At 45.3% G+C, this 19,326-nt stretch overlaps 2 protein-coding genes across 4 annotated transcripts in view; one reads left to right on the top strand and one right to left on the bottom strand.

Moving 5' to 3' along the window:
• Positions 1–1,306: 1,306 nt before the first annotated feature.
• Positions 1,307–17,317, bottom strand: LOC134809750 (uncharacterized). The gene is made up of 4 exons (XM_063808440.1): positions 17,236–17,317; positions 16,649–17,116; positions 7,829–7,903; positions 1,307–1,454 (listed from the first exon to the last, which is right to left on the bottom strand). The coding sequence occupies exons 1-4, from the start codon at positions 17,315–17,317 to the stop codon at positions 1,390–1,392; spliced, it is 690 nt and encodes a 229-aa protein (XP_063664510.1). The 3' UTR covers positions 1,307–1,389.
• The window catches only part of OLFML2B (olfactomedin like 2B), a 40,771-nt gene continuing 38,248 nt past the window's right edge, over positions 16,804–19,326 (top strand). For 2 of the 3 annotated variants that reach the window (XM_016931078.3, XM_016931080.3), the window contains exon 1: positions 16,848–17,489. In XM_016931078.3, coding sequence (XP_016786567.1) covers positions 17,316–17,489 — 174 coding nt within the window. In that variant the 5' untranslated portion in view covers positions 16,848–17,315. Of the gene's footprint in view, positions 17,490–19,326 lie in introns of all 3 variants that reach the window. The other variant, XM_016931082.3, reaches the window with a different exon arrangement.

Genomic DNA, 19,326 nt, shown 5'->3' on the forward strand with positions numbered 1-19,326 from the left:
CTCCTCAGTTTCCATTTAAGTAAAGCCAATTCTTTTCTTATAGGAAGATATCCCATTTCTGATTTTATATTTTCCTTTTACTAAGGAGGAACTTACCTTATTTCTGTTTTCATAGAAACCATCAGCTTGCTACTCTTTTACCTACCATGCTACTCCTTCCTCTACTGCTAGTAAATGGATTGCCCACACACCCTGGAAAAAGCCTGGTGGTCGCAGCATTCTGAAAGAGCACCGTGCACCTGGCTCACCCTCTCTGAGCAACAGAAGTTTGATTGCTACACTCTGGTGGGGCCCATTGGATCTAGAATGATCCATAACACTATCTGGAGGAGTTTCTCTCCTCAGGAAATTATAAAAATGTTATAAGGACTAATTGAAAGTAACTGAATGCACATCAACAAATGAGTCTAAAGTAGAATTGGTTATATCTAGTTAAGCATAAAATAAATACTGAACATTTGATTCTTTTATATTAACTTCAAATTCTCCCTTATGAGGTAAGTGGGAAAAAAATCTGTAACTGCACAGGCCTAAGAGGTTATGTCTGTTCTGGTACAATCTGGATTTCCCTTTTCTTGCATTATTGAGGCTTGGCCAATCGTCTTCAAGTGACCTGTGCTGCTCTTGCTCCATACAAGTCTGTGCTGGGAGGGAGTCATCTATTCATCAGTGACTTTCTTACCTTACACATGACCATTTTTTAGCCTCTGTCTGAAATCACTTTTATCATTTGAACGTCAAGGTCTTTAACAACGAAAATGATAATAAGATTTTTCTTTCTTACAATATACTCTGCAAAATGCCTCCTGTCTGTTACTTACCATTAGGGAATGGCTTGTCTTTCTGGTGGTATTATGGTATATATCATTTCTTGTGGCCGCTATAACAAATTACTGCACATTTAGTGGCTTAAAACATCAGAAACTTATTCTCTCACAATCTTGGAGGACACAAGTGCAAAATCAGTTTCACTGGACCAAAATCAAGGTGTTAAAGGGGCTGCAGTCCTTTTAGAGGCCCTAGGGGAAAATCTGTTCCTTGCCTTAGGGACGTATTACTCCTGTTTTCAAGGCCAGCATCTTCAAACCTCTGTCTGCTCCTTCTTCATGTTGCTTTCTCTTTTGTGTGTATCAAATGTCCCTCTAACTCTCTCCTATAAGGACATTTGTGATGACAATTAGGGTCCACCTACACAAGCCAGAATAAGCTCCTCATTTCAAGATCCTTAATCACATCTGCAAAGACTCTTTTTCAAAATAAGGAAACATTTACAGGTTCCAGAGATTAGGATTTGGTTATCTTTTTGTGTGGGGATGGGGCAGGGAGGTTGGAGGAAGCAGTCTGCAGCCCACCACACAGGGGTTCTGCTCCATGTCTACATGCATCTCCTCAATGACTGTTGACTTCTGTGAGACAAGTCTTCTGTTCATGCTGTGGCACTTTGAGGGTAGCAACTAAAGAAAGAAAAATCCAGAAAAAAATGAACTGTGTAGAAATGTGGGTGCTATGGGGCCCCTGTGTAGGTCCCTGTGTAACACTGTTAAATTACATGCCATTTCTGTCTGCAGAAACTAAGGGTTTTTCTTTTCAGCCATTTCAGGCCCACTTTAGTCAAGGCATCCCTATGTTGGTAAGAAGCACAGTGACATACTCCAGAGACTCTTCAGACAGCACTACCATCTCTATTTGTTACATGATCTTCATTTATTCTAGAAGTGTTCTGCACAGTTAGCCTCAAGAGAACCTGTGCCCACAGCCACCATTAGTCACCTGAGAGTTTCAGTGAGGAAGAAAAATTAAAAAAGCAAAAAGAGAGATTCTGGGGCACAGATAGATAGTAAGAGATGAAAAAATAATAAAAGAGGAAAAATAAAAGAAATAGCTCCATCTGGAGGGGAACAGTTAACCAATAAATGACTATACATTTAATGGGCAACTGTAATACAATATAATGTACTAGAGCAGAAAGAAAGAAAATAAGTATGACATCATCCTTGCCGTCAGAGAGCCTTTAATGTAGTAAGACAGAAGTATACACATCTAACTATAATACAAGATATATTAATACAAGGATCATGCAAAAGGGTCAAAATGATGTGGAAATTTATTTTTTTAGAAAGTGGGGTCTTGCTATGTTGCTCAGACTGGATTCAAACTCCTGGGCTCAAGCAGTCCTCCTGCCTCAGCCTCCTGAGTGGCTAGGACAACAGGCATGCACTACCACACCTGGCTGCTGTGGGAACTTAAAGGAAAGTCCACAGCCAGCTTAAGAGATCACGGAAGGTTTCACAAAGGAGACAGTGTGTGAGTGACACCTAGAACTAGTAGCAGAAGGAAGATAAGAACTCACACAACTGTGTGCCTGAGTCCTGTACAAATCCATGGTCTGTAACTTCAGCTGAGCAAGCTTTCAGCACAGGGCATGCCGACTCCAGGTCCTTACAATTTCTCTTTCATTCCCCCAGAGCAACTATTTTAGAACTCCCTCACTCTCCTCAAGCTCTACCCCACCACTTCTTTCTAATTATCAACAGAAAACTGTTAGCAAGAACATTTTCAACAGCTTTCATGCATCTGTGAGTCAAACTGCATCATCTACATCCCACCCTACTTCCCCCCTGGCTCAGGGAAGAGGTGTTCCTCTTCCTGTGTGAGGTGGGTGGATGACCATCCCACCCATGCTTGGAATTACTCCTCCTCCCCCCTTGTAAGGGACTTTGCTCTGCTTGTCATTCCCTCTTTCTTATATGAAATGGTGAAGACAGCAGGTTCGAAGTGGAATGGCTTGGGTTCCCATCTTAGTTCTACTTCTCTCTAGCTATTACATGAATAAATTTTCTCTCTGGGCCTTGGTTTCCTATCTGTAAAATGGCACCTACTTTGTAAGGTTGTTGAGAGGATCAAATGAGCTATTCCTGTAAAACAGAGTTGAATCTCTGGCCCATAGAAGGTGTTCAGTAGGTGCCAGTATTTATCTTTCACCTCTCGTCAGTGGGCCCTTTAATCTCTGCCTCTAATCATGCTCAAATCACATCTGTCTATGGAAATAAAAATCCCTCTCTGGATCATCTCCTCTACCATTTGTTCTTCCTCTCCACTTCTCTTATGGGCTCTTTCGTTCCACTTCTCTTCATAACCAAAACTCTTGAAAGAATGGTCCATGCAGGTGGAAGCTGTAACCTGAGTTTCAAGAAAGCCTGGAGCATGATTGGAGAGCACAGGGATAGTGGAAAGTGGGTAGCCCAGGGCCAAGTCACGGGCAAGTTGAGGTGTTGGACTTTATCCAGAAGGCCGTGCCGAGCTGTTGACTTCTGGCAAAGAAGTGGTGCAGTCAGAACTGTTCTTTAAGAATATTAACCTGGTAGCGATGTGTAGGTAAGAGCTCTTAGAAAATTGTTGCACTGGGAAAGGTGAACTTACGAGCTATAAAGGGGTGAAATACATAAAATCAACACTAATCGAACTGAGAGTCCTTGGCGAGGGATGAGGTATGGGAAAAGAGACAGAAGAAATCATGATGAGTGTGAGGTTTCCAGCCTGGTGGCTGCCTTCATTCAGACAGGGGAGTGAGAGGGAGGAGGAGAAGCTAGTTTGGGGATGGAAATGATGAGCTCAGATTGGGACTTGCTGGGTTTGAAGAATGACACCAGACACCAGGTGTCACTATACTCCCAGTCTGAAAATTGCAAAGCAGCCACTGAGCTACCAATCTTTTTTTTTTTTTTTTGACAGAGTCTCGCTCTGTCTCCCAGGCTGGAGTGCAGTGGTGCGATCTCGGCTCACTGCAACCTCCGCCTCCTGGGTTCAAGCGATTCTTCCGCCTCACCCTCCCAAGTAGCTGGGATTATGTGCGTGCCACCAAGTCCAGCTAATTTTTGTATTTTAATAAGGACAGGGTTTCACCAGGTTGGCCAGGCTGGTCTCGAACTCCTGAACTCAGGTGATCCACCCACCTCAGCCTCCCAAAGTGCTGGGATCACAGGTGTGAGCCACTGCGCCTGGCCTACCAAAGAATCTTAAAAGGCTGTGCAGATGGCAATCTCTAGGCAAGGCTCCTGTCCTGACTTCCTCTCTTCTGCAGGGCTGGCACAGAAACTCCACATGAATTAGAGACTCTAGGTGTGTTAGAAATCCCACAGTGCTGATGGCTCCCTAGGAGCTCAATGCCCTGAAGAACTACTTCTTCAGGCCTTTAAGGATTTGTACCTTGGGGAAATAAGGTCTTAAGCCAAGAGTCACAAACTCATATGCCTTCTGGTAGTTATCGTAGGTAATATTATCAGGAGAGGGGAAGTCTGTGCAAACTAGAGTGCATGCCCAACCTAAAGACATTCAAATTCACAAATTAAAAACAAACAGATCACTGTGCTGGCCTAACTAAATACATCTGCATCCAACCACTTTGCAATTTATGCCAAACTACTCACTCAAGGAATATGTTGACATCAAAGCCTTGAATGCTTAGGAGATGTAAAAGGAAGGGGGAGATATTAGAAAGAGGATAAATTGAGCCTTGACCAATTAAATCTCCTGAAGACATTTGTTTCTCTCCCTGTTTGTGTCCCAAATGCCCTAGAGCTAGGACACTGTGCTGGAGGCTCAGGGAGGCCATGGTCCTGCTGTGTCCTGCAGGAACCAGAAAACATTGGAGCATATTATCTGACTCAGTAATCCCCAAACTTTAGGCATTTGTGAAGGTCCTCACCCTCACCATGTTTGCCTTATCATCTGGACGGACTTTTCTATAAATAGAGCCTAAATCAATTCCCCTTTATATTTGTATGCATCCTAAATGTGTGAGTTTGAGTTACGTTTTTCTTAACACCCTTTAAAATGAAAAACATAGTCATTAAAATTAAAAGTGAATATCTGGACACCACCTAAAATAGTCTCAAGTACCCCCAGAAGTATGCATGTCATATGCTGGAAAGCACTGGTTCAAGTCCCTCACTTCACAGATGGAAAGGTTAAGGGAACCTGAATATAGTTTGGTGTTTGAAAGCACTGGCTCTGAATAAATAAGCCCTCGGTTCCAATCCAGACTCTGTGGCTTTGTCTAACTGCTTACACTTTCCGAGTTTCTGTTTTCTCATCTCTAACATAGGGGAAACTGCACCTGTCTCCCAGCAATGCTTGGAGAATTAGTGAGATTGCATGGAAAGCACTCAAGAAGTGGAGCTGTGGTGAATGTTCTATCACTACTGAGCTTGTTCCCATCCCAGAGTGAGCCAGGGGCAGGTCTGGAACCAGAACTGTTTCTCCTGCCACCTGGGCCAGGACACGTGCTCCACAGGAAGTGATTCACCACTTCAGAATGGACCAGCCAGATTCTCTTGGCAGTGAGCCCTGGGGCAGCCCTCCTGCTTCCCACTCCTCTCCCACTCACCTTTGAGGTATAGGCTGCCCACAATGGCTATGCAATTACCATGTTATAATTTATGCAAACACAAGATGTACAGGTGTTGAGAAATGTGGCATGAAAAGCACCAAATGTCTATCCTTCTTACACCTCAAATGTTCAACATTTTCTACAGCGACTGATGGCCTTATGAAAACATACAGAACAGCCATTTTCTGTGGATAGCTACATTTAAGACAGCTGTGTTCTAGAACACACTACAAAGGACCAATAAATCAAGCTGCTTGGCTTTACCCAAGAATTCAGAATTTTAGGGCTAAAAGGGACCACCCTGAAAATCACTCAGTCCAACCAATTGTTTTGGCAAATAGACAAAACTGGGGCTCATGACTTCCTAGAGAGGTCAATTACTTCCCAAGTACACAGAGCTGGTGTGGCAGCTCTGGGACACCTCACTCCGTGACTGCATCTGTGATTGGTTGGTTAAAGCTGTTCGTTCCACTTTGCATGTAAGTGGTTTCTTACATGCAAATTCTATAATGAGATAAGGCATGTGGGTGAAGGGCTGAAGTCAGATTTTAAAAAGCTAAATGTTCCAGGATAGAGTGTGATGGATGGCATGAACTTGCAATCACACAGACCTGGGACCAAAGCTACCTTGCTACTTACTAGCTGTACATTCTTGTCCTTGAGCAAGTTAGTCCAGCTGTCTGCCTCCATTTCCTTATCTACAAGCTAAGGGTAACAACATCTACACTGCAGGATGGTTATGAGGATGCATTACATGCTTGTACAGGGCTATATAAAGTACTTGTGTTGGTCTATTTTCTGTTGCTGTGACAGAACACAACAGACTAGGCAATTTAAAAAGAAAAGGAGTTTATTTGCCTTGCTATTCTGGAAGTTGGGAAGTCCAAGAGCATGGCACCAACATCTAGTGATGGTCATCCCATGGTAGAAAGGCAGAAAGTGGAAGTCAGTGCAAGAGACAGAGAGAGAGCAGGACAAGAGAGCCAGAGGAAGCTCACTTTTATAACAGAGCCACTCCCTTGATCATGAACCCACTCCAGCGATAGCTACATTAATCCATTCATGAGGACAGAGGGATTAACTTTCCACATGAAGTTTTGGGGACTGACATTCAAACCATAGCAGTGTTCAAATCCTCATTAATCCTAAGGGATACAAATCATATTGTAGGGTTCCCTGGAGTTAAGCAAAAGCCGTGTGGTTCTGGGCATACATTTCAAGGTCAATAAGAAGTGGAGCTAAAACACCAAAAAGCTCCTGTGAAGAAATGGAGAGCTTGAATAGCACATGCTCTTTCGGGAACCACATATATCACGTCATGTAACACAGCCCTAAATTGTGAGAGAGGTAAGGAAGAGAGAATAAGAGGAAAGGAGGGTGAAATCAAAGTGTTGAAGGAAGATGAGAGTTGAGGGGGGCTCCCAAGATTCACTGGAACAGCTTGAGTTGGGTTTTCAAAAGGAAGAAAGTAATTTTTTAGAGAAAGGAGAATAAGAAATGTCAGCAGGAGTTGGAACTCTGGGGCGGTGCCGCCCTCTCTCAATCGTGTTGCTGCTATTTTAGGTGTCTCTTTGGATGGCAGCGTTGGCTCTCAGAGCACATAACCAGGTTTCCTCATGTCTAAAGTGAGGCGTCCCTTGGGTCTCTACTCAGGACTCAGCATCAGGCCAGGGATGCCTGTGCCAGCCTCACTCTGCTCACTGCCTTGCGTCAGGCGGTGCTGTCTGTCCTCCAGAGAAAGTCCTCCCCACTCTCTGGGTTTCCAGGCAGCAACTCCCTGGGCAGCTGCAGCCACCAGATATGCCCGGCTGCCCTGCCAACAAAAGCAAGGAAGGGGCTGGCAGTTGGCTCCACAGACCCATCTCTGAGAACACCTCAGGAATCACCCAAGCTTCAGCAAGTTATCTGCTTAAAGTTCAGTCCCTGCAACAAAGCAAACCCCCAAAAAGGGTGGGGTGGGGAGAACCTCAGCTACTTAAATCACAATCACTAGATGGAAGGAACAGAGAGTCAAAAATGATAAAGTTTCCTTTTTCAAATACGAAAACAGAGGTGCAGACAGAGGTCCTAATCAGTTCACCTGGTGAGTCTGAAATGGGCATGATTATAATTATCTCTATCTAATAAACGATTACTATTTTAAAATTCATTCAACATTCAACATGTATTTGTGAATGGGGCAAGCAATGGGTTGGACATTTTTACATACATCTCTTATCTCCACAACAACCTAGTACTGTTAGAATACTACGGCTTAGAAAAAAACAACTTGCCCAAGATTCCCCACCATATGAGTTGCAGCATTGAGATTTGAACCCGGGTCTGCGGTTTTGAAGCCCCCATAAAGCTGAGACTAGACTCATCTCTCTTGCTCCCAAGTAAGACTTCACCTTCATATTAGCGTCCAAGTTTCCCCTCGATGCTAAATCTAAGATTTACCCTTTGTTAAGCCTTCTGTGATCTTCACATTCTTTGTTATTTTCAGCCTTCCAATTGAGGGTTGGGGTTTCATTTCTAAAGGGATAAAGAAAGGAACATGTGGTTAGCAGTAAGCACCAGTAAGCAGAGGTGAATATTTTTATGATTCCCACCTTAGTATTAAGAAACTGAGGCTCACAGAGATGAAGTGACTTGCCCAAGGTCAACAGTAGTTATGGTGGAGCCAGAATTCCACAGCCAGTCTGTCTAACCCTACATCCCAGACTCTGTCATGGCTCTAGGCTGCCTGACAAGGCTAAAATTGTTACATTCATGTACCCCAAAGAATGGAGGGGTGCATGAATGTAATTTAATTTCATATTCAAATGTATGAATGTATGGATGAGCAAGTGTATTGACTAAATATTTTCAGTGATTAATCTACCAAGTGAAATATCTATAGCAAGCTGAGGTCTGCATGTATACACACCAGGTTAAATTTACCATTTAGTCTGTTGGCTGTAGGATGGTGACACATCACATCTGGATTAGAACAAGCCAAGCAGGAGGAGGAAAAAAATATCACCTGGAGAGAGAGGCACACAGAGGAGTTGCTTCTGCCATTCCTGGATACTAAGTTGGGTTGTCTCTTATGGGGAGATACTTTTCTATAAGATGATTAATTTATGCTAAATAAGTACATCTTCAGAAGTAGAAGGAGGCAGAGAGCCAGCCAGCAATGGAATAGGAGAGAGTGGACATCCATTGATTTGTCTGGTCTAGCAGCTCCTCCCTAGAAACTGCCCCTCTTTCCACTTTGTTTCTACCAAGTGACCTGTCCCCCTGCCCCCCGCCTTAGTTGATTAGTTCAGGATTGGGCATCTGACCCATTTTAGAGCAAGGCCTTCCCTGGGCATTTGGAATTGGGCCTGAGAAGGAAAACTAACCACACTCAATATTCAAGTAACTCTGACCGGGCACCTTCAGTCTACTGTGTGGACCAGAGATGTCCTAGGTTCAAATGAGCCTCTGATGACCCCAGTGACATTAGAGCCCTTGGGTTTTGTGAGACACTCCTACATCCTTATAATAAAGTCTCCTTTACCCCCAACACCTTTTTTCCCTTAATCTATTTAAAGTTGCTTGTAACTTACAAGCAGGAATCTAAACTAACATCCTTCCCCTCTCTCACCTCCATATCCAGAAAGTCACCAAGTCCTACTAATTCCACCTTTTTGGTATATCTCATACCCACCCCTTTCTCTTCACCTCCATGCTACTGCCTTTATCAAAGCCTCCCCATCCGTGCCTGGATTTCTACAACAGCCTCCAAATAGCTCTTCCTACTTCAGCCTGACTCTCCCATTCATTCTCTGTGCCACTGCCAGGGCCACCTACTAGAGCTCACTCCCTTGCTTACCAGAATTCTCATAGCCTTTGGCTTGAACTCCAAACTCCACAGCACATACACAAGCCTCGTGTGATCTGGCCCTCCACTCTAATTGCTCGCTGCATCCCCTCTCTCCCTCTGCTGTGACCCCTGTGTTCCACCTGAGCTTGCATTTCCCAGTAACTCATCACCGTTTTCTAGTCTCTAGACTTCTACTTGGCACACTCCTCTCCCAGCCTTTTCTCAACCAGCTTCTATTCATCCCTGCTGATAAGGAATAAATATGAGCCCTTAAACATCAATTCTAAGTCTAAGAGGTGGTAATGCATGGGCCAGGTCTTCCTTTTCTCTACTTCTGCCTCTCTGGGGTTGTCCCATAAACAAGGCCTTTTGACTTCTCAGTGTCTTCCACTGCTACTTTTCTAGCAAAACCAGCTCTCAGGAAGGGGCCTGTTATTTACTCTCTGGTATAGATTTAAGGCAATGAATCACCTCTTCCAGGAGTATCTGCATGTGGAGATTCATCACTGAAGGCAGAACTCATTAGCCCTATTAAAGGGCTATCAGGCTTCTGTGAGAATGCAGGGGAGGTGTGTGAGTGCCCTGAAAAAGCACACCACACGGACAGTACATCATGTATAGGAGCTGCCCTGAGCATGGCGGTCTCTTAGAACCAGGAGAGAGGGAGAGAGAGAGAGATCATGGTGTGTAGAAAGCAATGGGCTGTATGCAATGTTCCTGACCTGTCCCAGGACAGTGTTCAGTGGTTGCCAGACATGCCTTGCATGATTCTCAGGGGCCCCATTCACAGGGACTATGATATGAATGGTATCCCCTAGAGTTGTGCCATGTAGCAGCCCTGGAAAATTCCTTGGAAAGGCAGAATCTCTGCCTACCTATCCCTCCTTTAGTCACCACCAATTATAGAGGGCAAGGGAGCTTCCCTTTGAGTCAGAGCAATGACCCACTCAGCACAGGACTCTGGCTCAGGCAGAGCTATTCCAGGAGGCCAAGTGGTCTGCAGGCAGGGAATTGCAGTCATTGCTCTGCCTTTCTCTCTTCTGTCCACTCTTCACCACCTGAGTCATTCATCTAATCTGCAAGTCTGACAATGGCACTCTCTTGCCCCCAATCTGTCAATGGCCCCTCAGTGCCTGTGAGACATACTCCTAGCTCTCTGGGATGGCACGTAAAGGCCTCCACAATCGGGCCTCTCACTCTTTCACTAACTTCATTTCCTCTCACTCTTCGTCTTGTATTTTACACTCCAGCCTCTGCCTACATCACAACATTCATATCTTGCAATCCCAGTCCTTGTGGTCCCCTTGGCCTGGAATGCCCTTCTCTCCTCCTCCACACCTTCTTTTCCTGACCCCACTTCCCTACTTCTGTCCCTCAGGCACCATTGTCCTTTACCTGGCAAACTCCTGCTCCTCCTGGAAGGTCCCCCAGAGCACCCTGACACCACTCTCCTCCCATAGACAGTTGGATTGGGTGGCCATTACCTCGGCCATCCTGTCAGTGGGCCTCCACAGTGTCTGGCACTTGTCCATTTATGTGTCTCTCTCAGGAGACTGTGAGATCCTTGAAATATTATCTTGAATTAATTATTATTAATGTCTTATTCATTCATGTTTCTTTAGTGTCTAACTCAGGACCTGGCACATAGATATTATACTCAATACCTGAGTGGATTTCACTTCAATTAGCTTTAAACTTAAATTTTATTATGTAAAGCTTAGTTTAATAAAAAGAAATTACCATGGTTGGCGTATGAGGAAATGCAAATTGTTCTTAAAACTGGGGAAATTCAGAGAAGAAAAAACTTATTTTCTTTGCTAAAATATCTTGAGGAAAAACATACTCTTCTGTACCCTTTCCCAGGATCAAACATTTATAATCTTTATAACATGAGTTCCTGAAGGCAAAGGTTTTTTGTCATCTTCATCTTTGCGTATTCAGCAGTTCACAGAGTGCCTGGCTCATAATATATATATTCAGTAAATGAATTAAACTGAATTAAAGGAGAGAGAGAATGTAGAAGATCAGAGGCAAAATAAGAAGCCAGGAAAGCAGCAAAGCAGGGTGACCAGGGGAAAAAAGACCTCATTTTCAGTTGTGCTTTCCATCATTCCTTTCCAGCATTTTTATGGCAGTTCCCTGGCACAGCTCCCACTCTGCAGCGAGCCAGGGAAAGGAGATGGCAGAATGATGTTGCTCGTGGGACTTTGCCTTGCTCTTTGATTCTGCTGCCGTGGGGCAGGTGCATTTTCTCAATTACACACAAAGGTGGCAGGCCATTTCTAGCCACCTTGGCCCCACCTGGCAAATGAAGCCTTAATTTTCAACAGACAGACATTTCAGAGCAAAGTCAGGAGGCTCCTAGGTAAACAGGAAAACAGATGCTCTTGCCAGATGCAAACTGGCTCGTGAGGGATGGTGGTTGTGGTCGCTGAGGGATCCCCAGAATTCAACAACCTGCTAGCCAGCCACAACTGGTGAGGTCCAGGGTCTAAGATAGACGAAGTGGCACACTTACGGCTTTCTGAGACCCAGTTCTTGGAACATTTCCACAGTCTGTCCGTCTCTAAACCTGTTTCCTCATTTGTAAGAGGAAATGATACTGACTCAGGGGATTTCTGACCGTCAAATGATGCCTGGCACATGGGAAGCACTCAGTACAGAGTCGCCATCATACATATCACTGTGTTGGTGCTTCAATGACTTCATCTGTTAACCAGGGAGGGCAAGACTTATTTTACACCATGATGCGAGGATCCAGTGACGTGGAATTCATAGGCTCTAAGCAAAAGATGCAGGGATTTTTATGTGAATTTTATGCCGGTTTCCTCTATCCTGTGCTTTCCAGCTATGTTTTTTTTTTTTTTTAACACAAGTAAAAAGCACTTAACCCAATTTGCTAAAGCCAAACCAAGCTCATCGCAGAATCATCAGTTCAGGTTGCCAGGCAGGCAGGTAGAAGCAATGCCATGAGCAGTGTATCTTGATTTCTGAAAGACAGTGATAAAAGTCTCTCAAGAAATGCTTGTAGACATGATGAAGACATGTGGACTAGGCACCAACACCCATGACTGCCTGAACAGTCACACACCAAAACGGTTAACATCAATAAGGAGAGACTTTTCCTATTATGGAGGTAGAGCTCTAGAATATGGCCCTATCTGAAGGAAGATGGCTTTTTAAAATTAATCATTTGAATTAAGACAGAAACTGTGCTTAGTGAATTTGGAAATTATGCAAAACCAGGACAAAAGCAAAAATAGCAATATTTCAACAGGATGAAAAAATGGACCAAAATCATCACACTGTTACAGTAAAAATATAAACACCTATACTTGGATTAAAAAAAAAAAGAGAACATAGCTGGAAAGCACAGAATGGAGGAAACCAGCAAAAAATTCACACAAAAATAAATTTAAAAACTACACTTAAAAGATAAATCAGTGTGAGTCGTTGGTGCAATCTGGCTGCCAAAACTAAGGTAATCTTAGGTTGCATTAATAAAAGCACAGTGCCCAGAAAAAAAAGAACAAATTGTTTCAATAGGTTCTAATATCTACTCAAACTGGAGTCTTTCTAGAGAGAAAATAACCAAAATAATGAAGAGTTTGGAAGGCCATGTGGTTTGAGAAACAGTTGAATATAATGGAGACAAAAGATGAAGAAAGTGGGCTAGTGATGTTGAGAAAGAGGATATTTAGAAGGTACTTAACCTTTTTTTTTTTTTTTTTTTTTTTTTACAGAGTCTTTCTCTGTTGCCCAGGCTGGAGTGCACTGGTGTGATCTCGGCTCACTGCAACCTCTGCCTCCCCGGTTCAAGTGATTCTTCTGCCTTATCTTTCCAAGTAACTGGGATTACAGGCGTGTGCCACCAGGCCCAGCTAATTTTTGTATTTTTAACAGAGACAAGGTTTTGCCATGTTGGCCAGGCTAGTCTTGAACTCCTGACCTCAAGTAATCCACTTGCCTCGGCCTCCCAAAGTGTTGGGATTGCAGGCGTGAGCCACCATGCCTGGCCAGTACTTAACTATTTATCTTTAAGTGAAAGGAATGAAACTCTCCGTGAGAAAGTCCTTAGACATATTCTGTGTAGGACTGTAGGACTGGACATTAAAAGGTGACTTTAAAAGTAGACTCTAAAGGAAATATATTTTAGTTAGATAAGAGAAAGGACTCATGGTCATAAGATGGCTGCCACAGCTCCTGGCACTTTTGAAACAGCCCCTATAAACTTTATAAAATTAACCAGGGAAGAAGGGAAGGGAAGAAATGAAAATAAACCAAGTTCACAGCACATTCAGCAGTAATCGTGAGGTCTACTTGCTCTCTGACCTGTTTCCTCATAGTTACTCTGTGCCTATTGCCTCAGAATCACATAGATCCTGTTAAAAGATTATAAAGCCCCTTAACTGTTCTATAGAAAACAACTTGAACATTATGAAACATTATGTTTTCCCTTTGAGATACTCTTTTGGGTCCTGCATACTGATGAAGCTACTGACTCAGCTAGTTTGAAGGACCCCATGAGATCCTGACTCACCAAAGAAGGCAGTTTCCACATCCTGATGATAGAACTTTGTTCCATCGTCTTGGCCAACCAATCAATAACCTCAATTTTTTAGCCACTCACTCTCCACAATCCCTTTAAATTAAAACGCCAGCCCAGAGCTCCTTGAAGAGATGGATTCAAGGGTCTCCTCCCATCTCCTGACTTGGTGCCCTGCAATCATCAAATTCTTTCTCTGCTGCAAACCCTGCTGACATAGTGTAATTGGTCTGTTACTGCACAGCGGACATAAGAACCTGTTGGTCCTATAACACTTTGACTGTGGTCAAAGACACAATCAAAGACAAGAAGTGAGGGAAAAGTAGCACCAGAAGGTCCTCTCTCCTATTTGTTTCTTTTATCAGGAAGCAAAATATCTTGTCCAGGTGGTTACCCCTAGCTGTAAAGGAGACTGGGAAATTGAATGTCTGGCACAGGGGTAGCTGGGACTTGCTTAAATCAATTATGACTAGGTCAAAAAGCCAATGCTGTAAGAATAATGGAGTGGAAAATGGAAAGAGCTTGGGTCCTCGCTGACATCACTGAGTTGCTGAATTAAATTTTAAACAGCCAAGCTTGTCTTCTTAGAGTGGGATAATAAATGTGTATTTGACTGAGACATTCCTAGAAGGATTTTCTATCACTTGCAGTCAAATGCACCCTAATGGATACAGAGATGGTATTTATAAAGGTAACTGAGCCTACACCCAGTTGGACAATTTGTAATTCCCATTCATTCAACCAATATTTATTTAGTGTCCACTTTGTTCTAGGCACTGGTTAAACTCTGAAGATCTAAGGGTGAGCAAAACTAACAAGGTCCTTACCCTCTTGAATTTATAGTCTGGTGGGGAAGACAGGCACCCCCAAAACAACCCACAAAGGAGGAATATAAATATCCATCTCTCCTGCTTCTATGAAAAAGAGGTACATGGTATTATGGGAGCATTTAATAGAGAAATTATGCTGGTGGTGGAGTCAAGGAAGGCTGCCCTGAGAAGTGAGCAGCCATCTGAAATATGAATATGCACATTCAGGATTATGTCTTTGCCCAGAATGCTCTCTTTCTCTCCCCTGCCACGGCCCCCCCTCCCATCATGTTGCCTTATCCACTGTTTTGTTGAAACCTTCCATCATCCCAGTCATCTTCAGTATCATGCTTTCATGAAATCCACACTGACCTTTCCACTAGAAGTGACCTATTCCTTATTTAAACCCCATGAGATATGTTCTTACTCTGCCTCACAATTTCAGTGCTTGTTCTGCTTACCTCCTGACTCCCACCCCCACTTTGTAAGATGTGGACTATCTCATCTTCCCATTAAATGTCTAGCAACCTAGCTTGTTGTCTTGCACTTAATCAACATTCAATGCTTACTGTAATTGATTTTTTTTTGAGACCAAGTATTGCTCTGTAGCCCAGGCTATAGTGCAGTGGCGGATCTCGGCTCACTGTAACCTCTGCCTCCAGGGTTCAAGCGACTCTTCTGCCTCAGCCTCTAGAGTAGCTGGGATTACAGGTGCATGCCACCAGGCTAGGCTAATTTTTGTATTTTCAGTAGAGATTACAGGGGTGAGCCACCACACTCCGCCCCTTAATTGAATTTTAAAACTACACTTTATCGGTGGGGCACAGTGGCTCACCCCTGTAATCCCAGTGCTTTGGGAGGGCAAGGCGGATGGATGGCTTGAGGCCAGGAGGTCGAGACCAGCCTGGCCAACATGGCGAAACCCCAACTCTAGTAAAAATACAAAAATTAAACGGGCATGGTGGCGTGCGCCTGTAATCCCAGGTACTCTGAAGGTCGAGGCACGAGAATCACTTGAACCCAGGAGGCGGAGGTTGCAGTGAGCCAAGATCATCCCGCCACTGCACTCCAGCCTGAGTGGCAGAGCAAGACTCTGTCTCAAACAAACAATCAAATACACTACATTTTATCAATGTTTACCCCATATAGTTTCAGAAAAGATTTGATAGCTTACACAGAGGAGGGTGTGTGCATGATGTCCCCACAAACCTAGACACCCAGAGCATTGAATTTTTGTCCATAAACTGAATTTTTTGAAGATTAAAATATACTAATAAGGGTTATTATTATACTTATGTCAACTATTACTTATATGCGCTAGTTTCCTTAGTTTATTACAACCCTTATTCCTCAGCATAAGAAGCAAGGTGTTTGAATTTCCCAAGGGTGCATAATATCCTTTGAAGGGGCCTGGCTCTGTTCAATATTCCGAGTGACAGTTGTCCAGGATGGCACAGTGCCCTTCCTTAAATTCACATATTGGTAATCTTCACTGTAGGTTTATAAAAGGTTGTCCTCAGTAATTGAGGGACATAGTAACATAATTGCACACTATTGAAAGTGGACTCCCTCTTAGAGATAATCTGGTAACAGAGACCCGGAGATTTGTCCCAAACCAGGAAGACAGGAAGAGCTGTTCCCTTTGGTAATCATTTATCAGGCAGTAGCTTTCCCCATGGGGACTCGCGGAGAGTGTCGGAGATGTACAGTCATTCCCCTAACTTTCAACGTTTACACAACTCAGGACACACTCTAGGAAGGAATTCAATGATTCTCCTCTGGGTGGAGGTATTACTAGGTTCTAAAGCCGTGGCAGGCAAGCAGCTACCAACGGCGGTAAGTTCAAAGCTGCCCGAGAACTCGCCCAGAGTTAAGTCAGGGAAAAGAAACGCCTGGGAACAAACGCGCCTTCTCCCCTGCCCCAGGTGTGCTAAAGGACGATGCCGCAGATCCCTAACTGGCTCAGCCTTGGAGCGAGCGCTGGGTGCCTGCGATGGAAAGTCGCTCTTCTCGCCAAGAATGGCCGAACCCCAAAACTTCAGGGACGCCGCTCGGAGTAACTTCTCTCCACTCACTTGCGATCAGATGAGAAGAAAGTAAAGCCCTTCCAACGTCACCCCCAGCCGGCGCGCGGCAGCTGAGTCCCAGCAGGGACGGGGTCCGCCGGGTGCCCCTCCGCCCGAGCCCTGTGCGCTTCCAGGTCCTCCTCCTCCGCGCGGTCACTGGCTGCATCTCCGCCGCCCCGGCACAATAGAGGCTCCGCCCTCCTTCCGCGCGAGCTCTCCGCGGCTCCCTAGCCCAGCAGCCCTCGCCCAGCAGCCCGCGCCGCCACCGCCTCTTCCCTCCCCGTGTCCGGTCCCCGTGCGTCCCGAGGCTCCCCGCCGCCCGTCCCGGCGCGCACCGCGGGCGTCTGTCCGAACGCCTTCCAGCCACCTGAGCCCTCCTGCGGGCGACGCGCTCAGCTAGCCCGTGCCCGCCTCCACCTTCTCCGTCATCCCCTCTTCCTTGCGTCCGGCTCTCCACTGGGGCTGCACAGTCGAGGGCTGCTCGCGTCGGGAAGGAGATGCCCAGAGTCTCTGGGGCGCACCCTCCCGTCCCGCTCAGCCGCACCCAGCTTTAGAAGGTGCTCTCAGCAGCCACTTTCGGGCTCTAGCTAGGACACCCTCTCGCAGAAGTCCTTGCCGAGACCCCCCGCCCCAGCCATTCTCTGAAGGGGCTGAGGACACTCTTATCGCGCCCCTCATGGCCAAGCCTCGGCTGCTAGTTCTCTACTTCGCTCTGATTGTGGTTCCGGCCTGGGTGTCCAGCATTGTCCTCACAGGGACAAGCGAGCCCCCAGATGCGCAGACAGTGGCGCCTACGGAGGACGAGACTCTGCAAAACGAGGCGGACAACCAGGAGAACGTTTTATCTCAGGTAGGATGCAGAGTGCCACGACCGCCCTTCTTGCCCTGGATGGTGGTGAGAGCCAGAAGCTGGTCCTTGCTGAAGTGTTTGAGGGCAGCTGTTTTTCCTTCCATTACCAATGGAAAGGGCTTTTGATTTTTCATGTATCGGAATATTTTCTTAATGGAAGGATATAGGTTCTCCTCGCAAAATCATAGGGTCCTTAAAGGTCATCAAATCAGGAGAAAGGAGAGGTGAAGGAAGGGAAGATGCCGCTCGACTTCTTGAGAAGAAAGAAAACAAAGCTGTTTTTGGTTTCAGGGTTGTGAAAAGTATCTCTTGTCTATGTGGCTGTCTGTCAGAATTGGAATGTGAAAACAGGAGGATATGTTGACCAGGAGGCAGATGGCATATCCCATCGGGAGATACTTTATGGCAGAGGGTGGGACACCAGGCGGGAGCATGGGGTGAAGTCAGAACAGAAGCATGTGTGATGAATGTGAGGTGACCCCCAAACAGAGAGACTGAGAACATGACGGAGTGTATTGGGAGGGGAGAGTGGGAATGCAGATGCAGGCAGCTAGGGCAGACTGTCAGTGGGGGCCCGAGTAACCCATGATAGTGATGGGCTTCGTAAAGTGTCCGTTTACCAAGTACTTAAACTTGCTTTTTCTGACTCAATCTTCAAAACACCCTAATACCCATTTATAGATAAAGACCATAAGAGATACATGGGTAGGCCGGGCGCGGTGGCTCACGCCTGTAATCCCAGCACTTTGGGAGGCCGAGGCGGGCAGATCACGAGGTCAGGAGTTCAAGAGCAGCCTGGCCAATATGATGAAACCCCATCTCTACTAAAAATACAAAAATTAGCCAGGCGTGGTGGCAGGCATCTGTAGTCCCAGCTACTCAGGAGGCTGAGGCAGGAGAATCGCTTGAACCCGGGAGGCAGAGGTTGCAGTAAGCGGAGATCGCGCCACTGCACTCCAGCCTGAGTGACAGAGTGAGACTCCGTCTCAAAAAAAAAAAAAAAAAAAGAAAAGAAGAGATACATGGGTAGAGCCAGGGCGTCTGACAGTCTTCAGCCCAGATCTCATGTCTGTAAGGGGTAGTTCTCTCTGGAGTGTTTATTTTGTGCTCTCCAGAGCAGGCATGATGACGTGTGGTGGGTGTCACCAGAATCCTCAGAATGGGGGATGTCTGAAAAAGGATCCTCCAGGGCTGCCTGTACCTTCACCTCCACCAAGCCCTAAGACTGGGCCTTGTCTCCTTCCTGTAGAGAGAATAATCAGCTGCACTTTGGGATTTATCAAACACTAGCCTCCTCACTCTTCCTTTAATAATGATGCTAATGTATGCCCTCTGCCCACCCATTACCTCCCACTGACCCCTAAATCGAAAAGACATAAAAATCTCTCACATTGGGGCTCTGGAACACTATCAACAAAAACTTTCCTGAAACCCGAGCCTCCTGTAAGGAAGGAATCCATCCAGGGTTCTCAGAGCAGGGTTATGTAGGAATCCAGGCAGAGTTTCAGAGAGTAGACAGCCACAATTTACTATCAGCCCGTAAAGAACAGCCGCTTAAGTCACCCTTAACTACACCACCTTCTTCCACTGATCCATTCTGTGTTTGACAACAGCCCTAAAGCAAATATTAGTATTAGAAGAAACCCAATCCTTGCAAGGAAAACATTACAAGTCTTCTTCCCCCCAGACAGCATCCCAAGGAACATTTCTACTCAAACAAGCTCAATGCTTGCCCACTGAAATCATTAATCAAATGAAGGGAACCCTTCTGCCTGCCTAGGAAGGGAGCCCTGGCTTTGGGGATGTAGGGCCTTTTGGAGAGGATTGGGAGAGAAGA

Source organism: Pan troglodytes, chromosome 1 (assembly GCF_028858775.2).
Source record: "Pan troglodytes isolate AG18354 chromosome 1, NHGRI_mPanTro3-v2.0_pri, whole genome shotgun sequence".
Lineage (NCBI taxonomy): Eukaryota > Metazoa > Chordata > Mammalia > Primates > Hominidae > Pan > Pan troglodytes.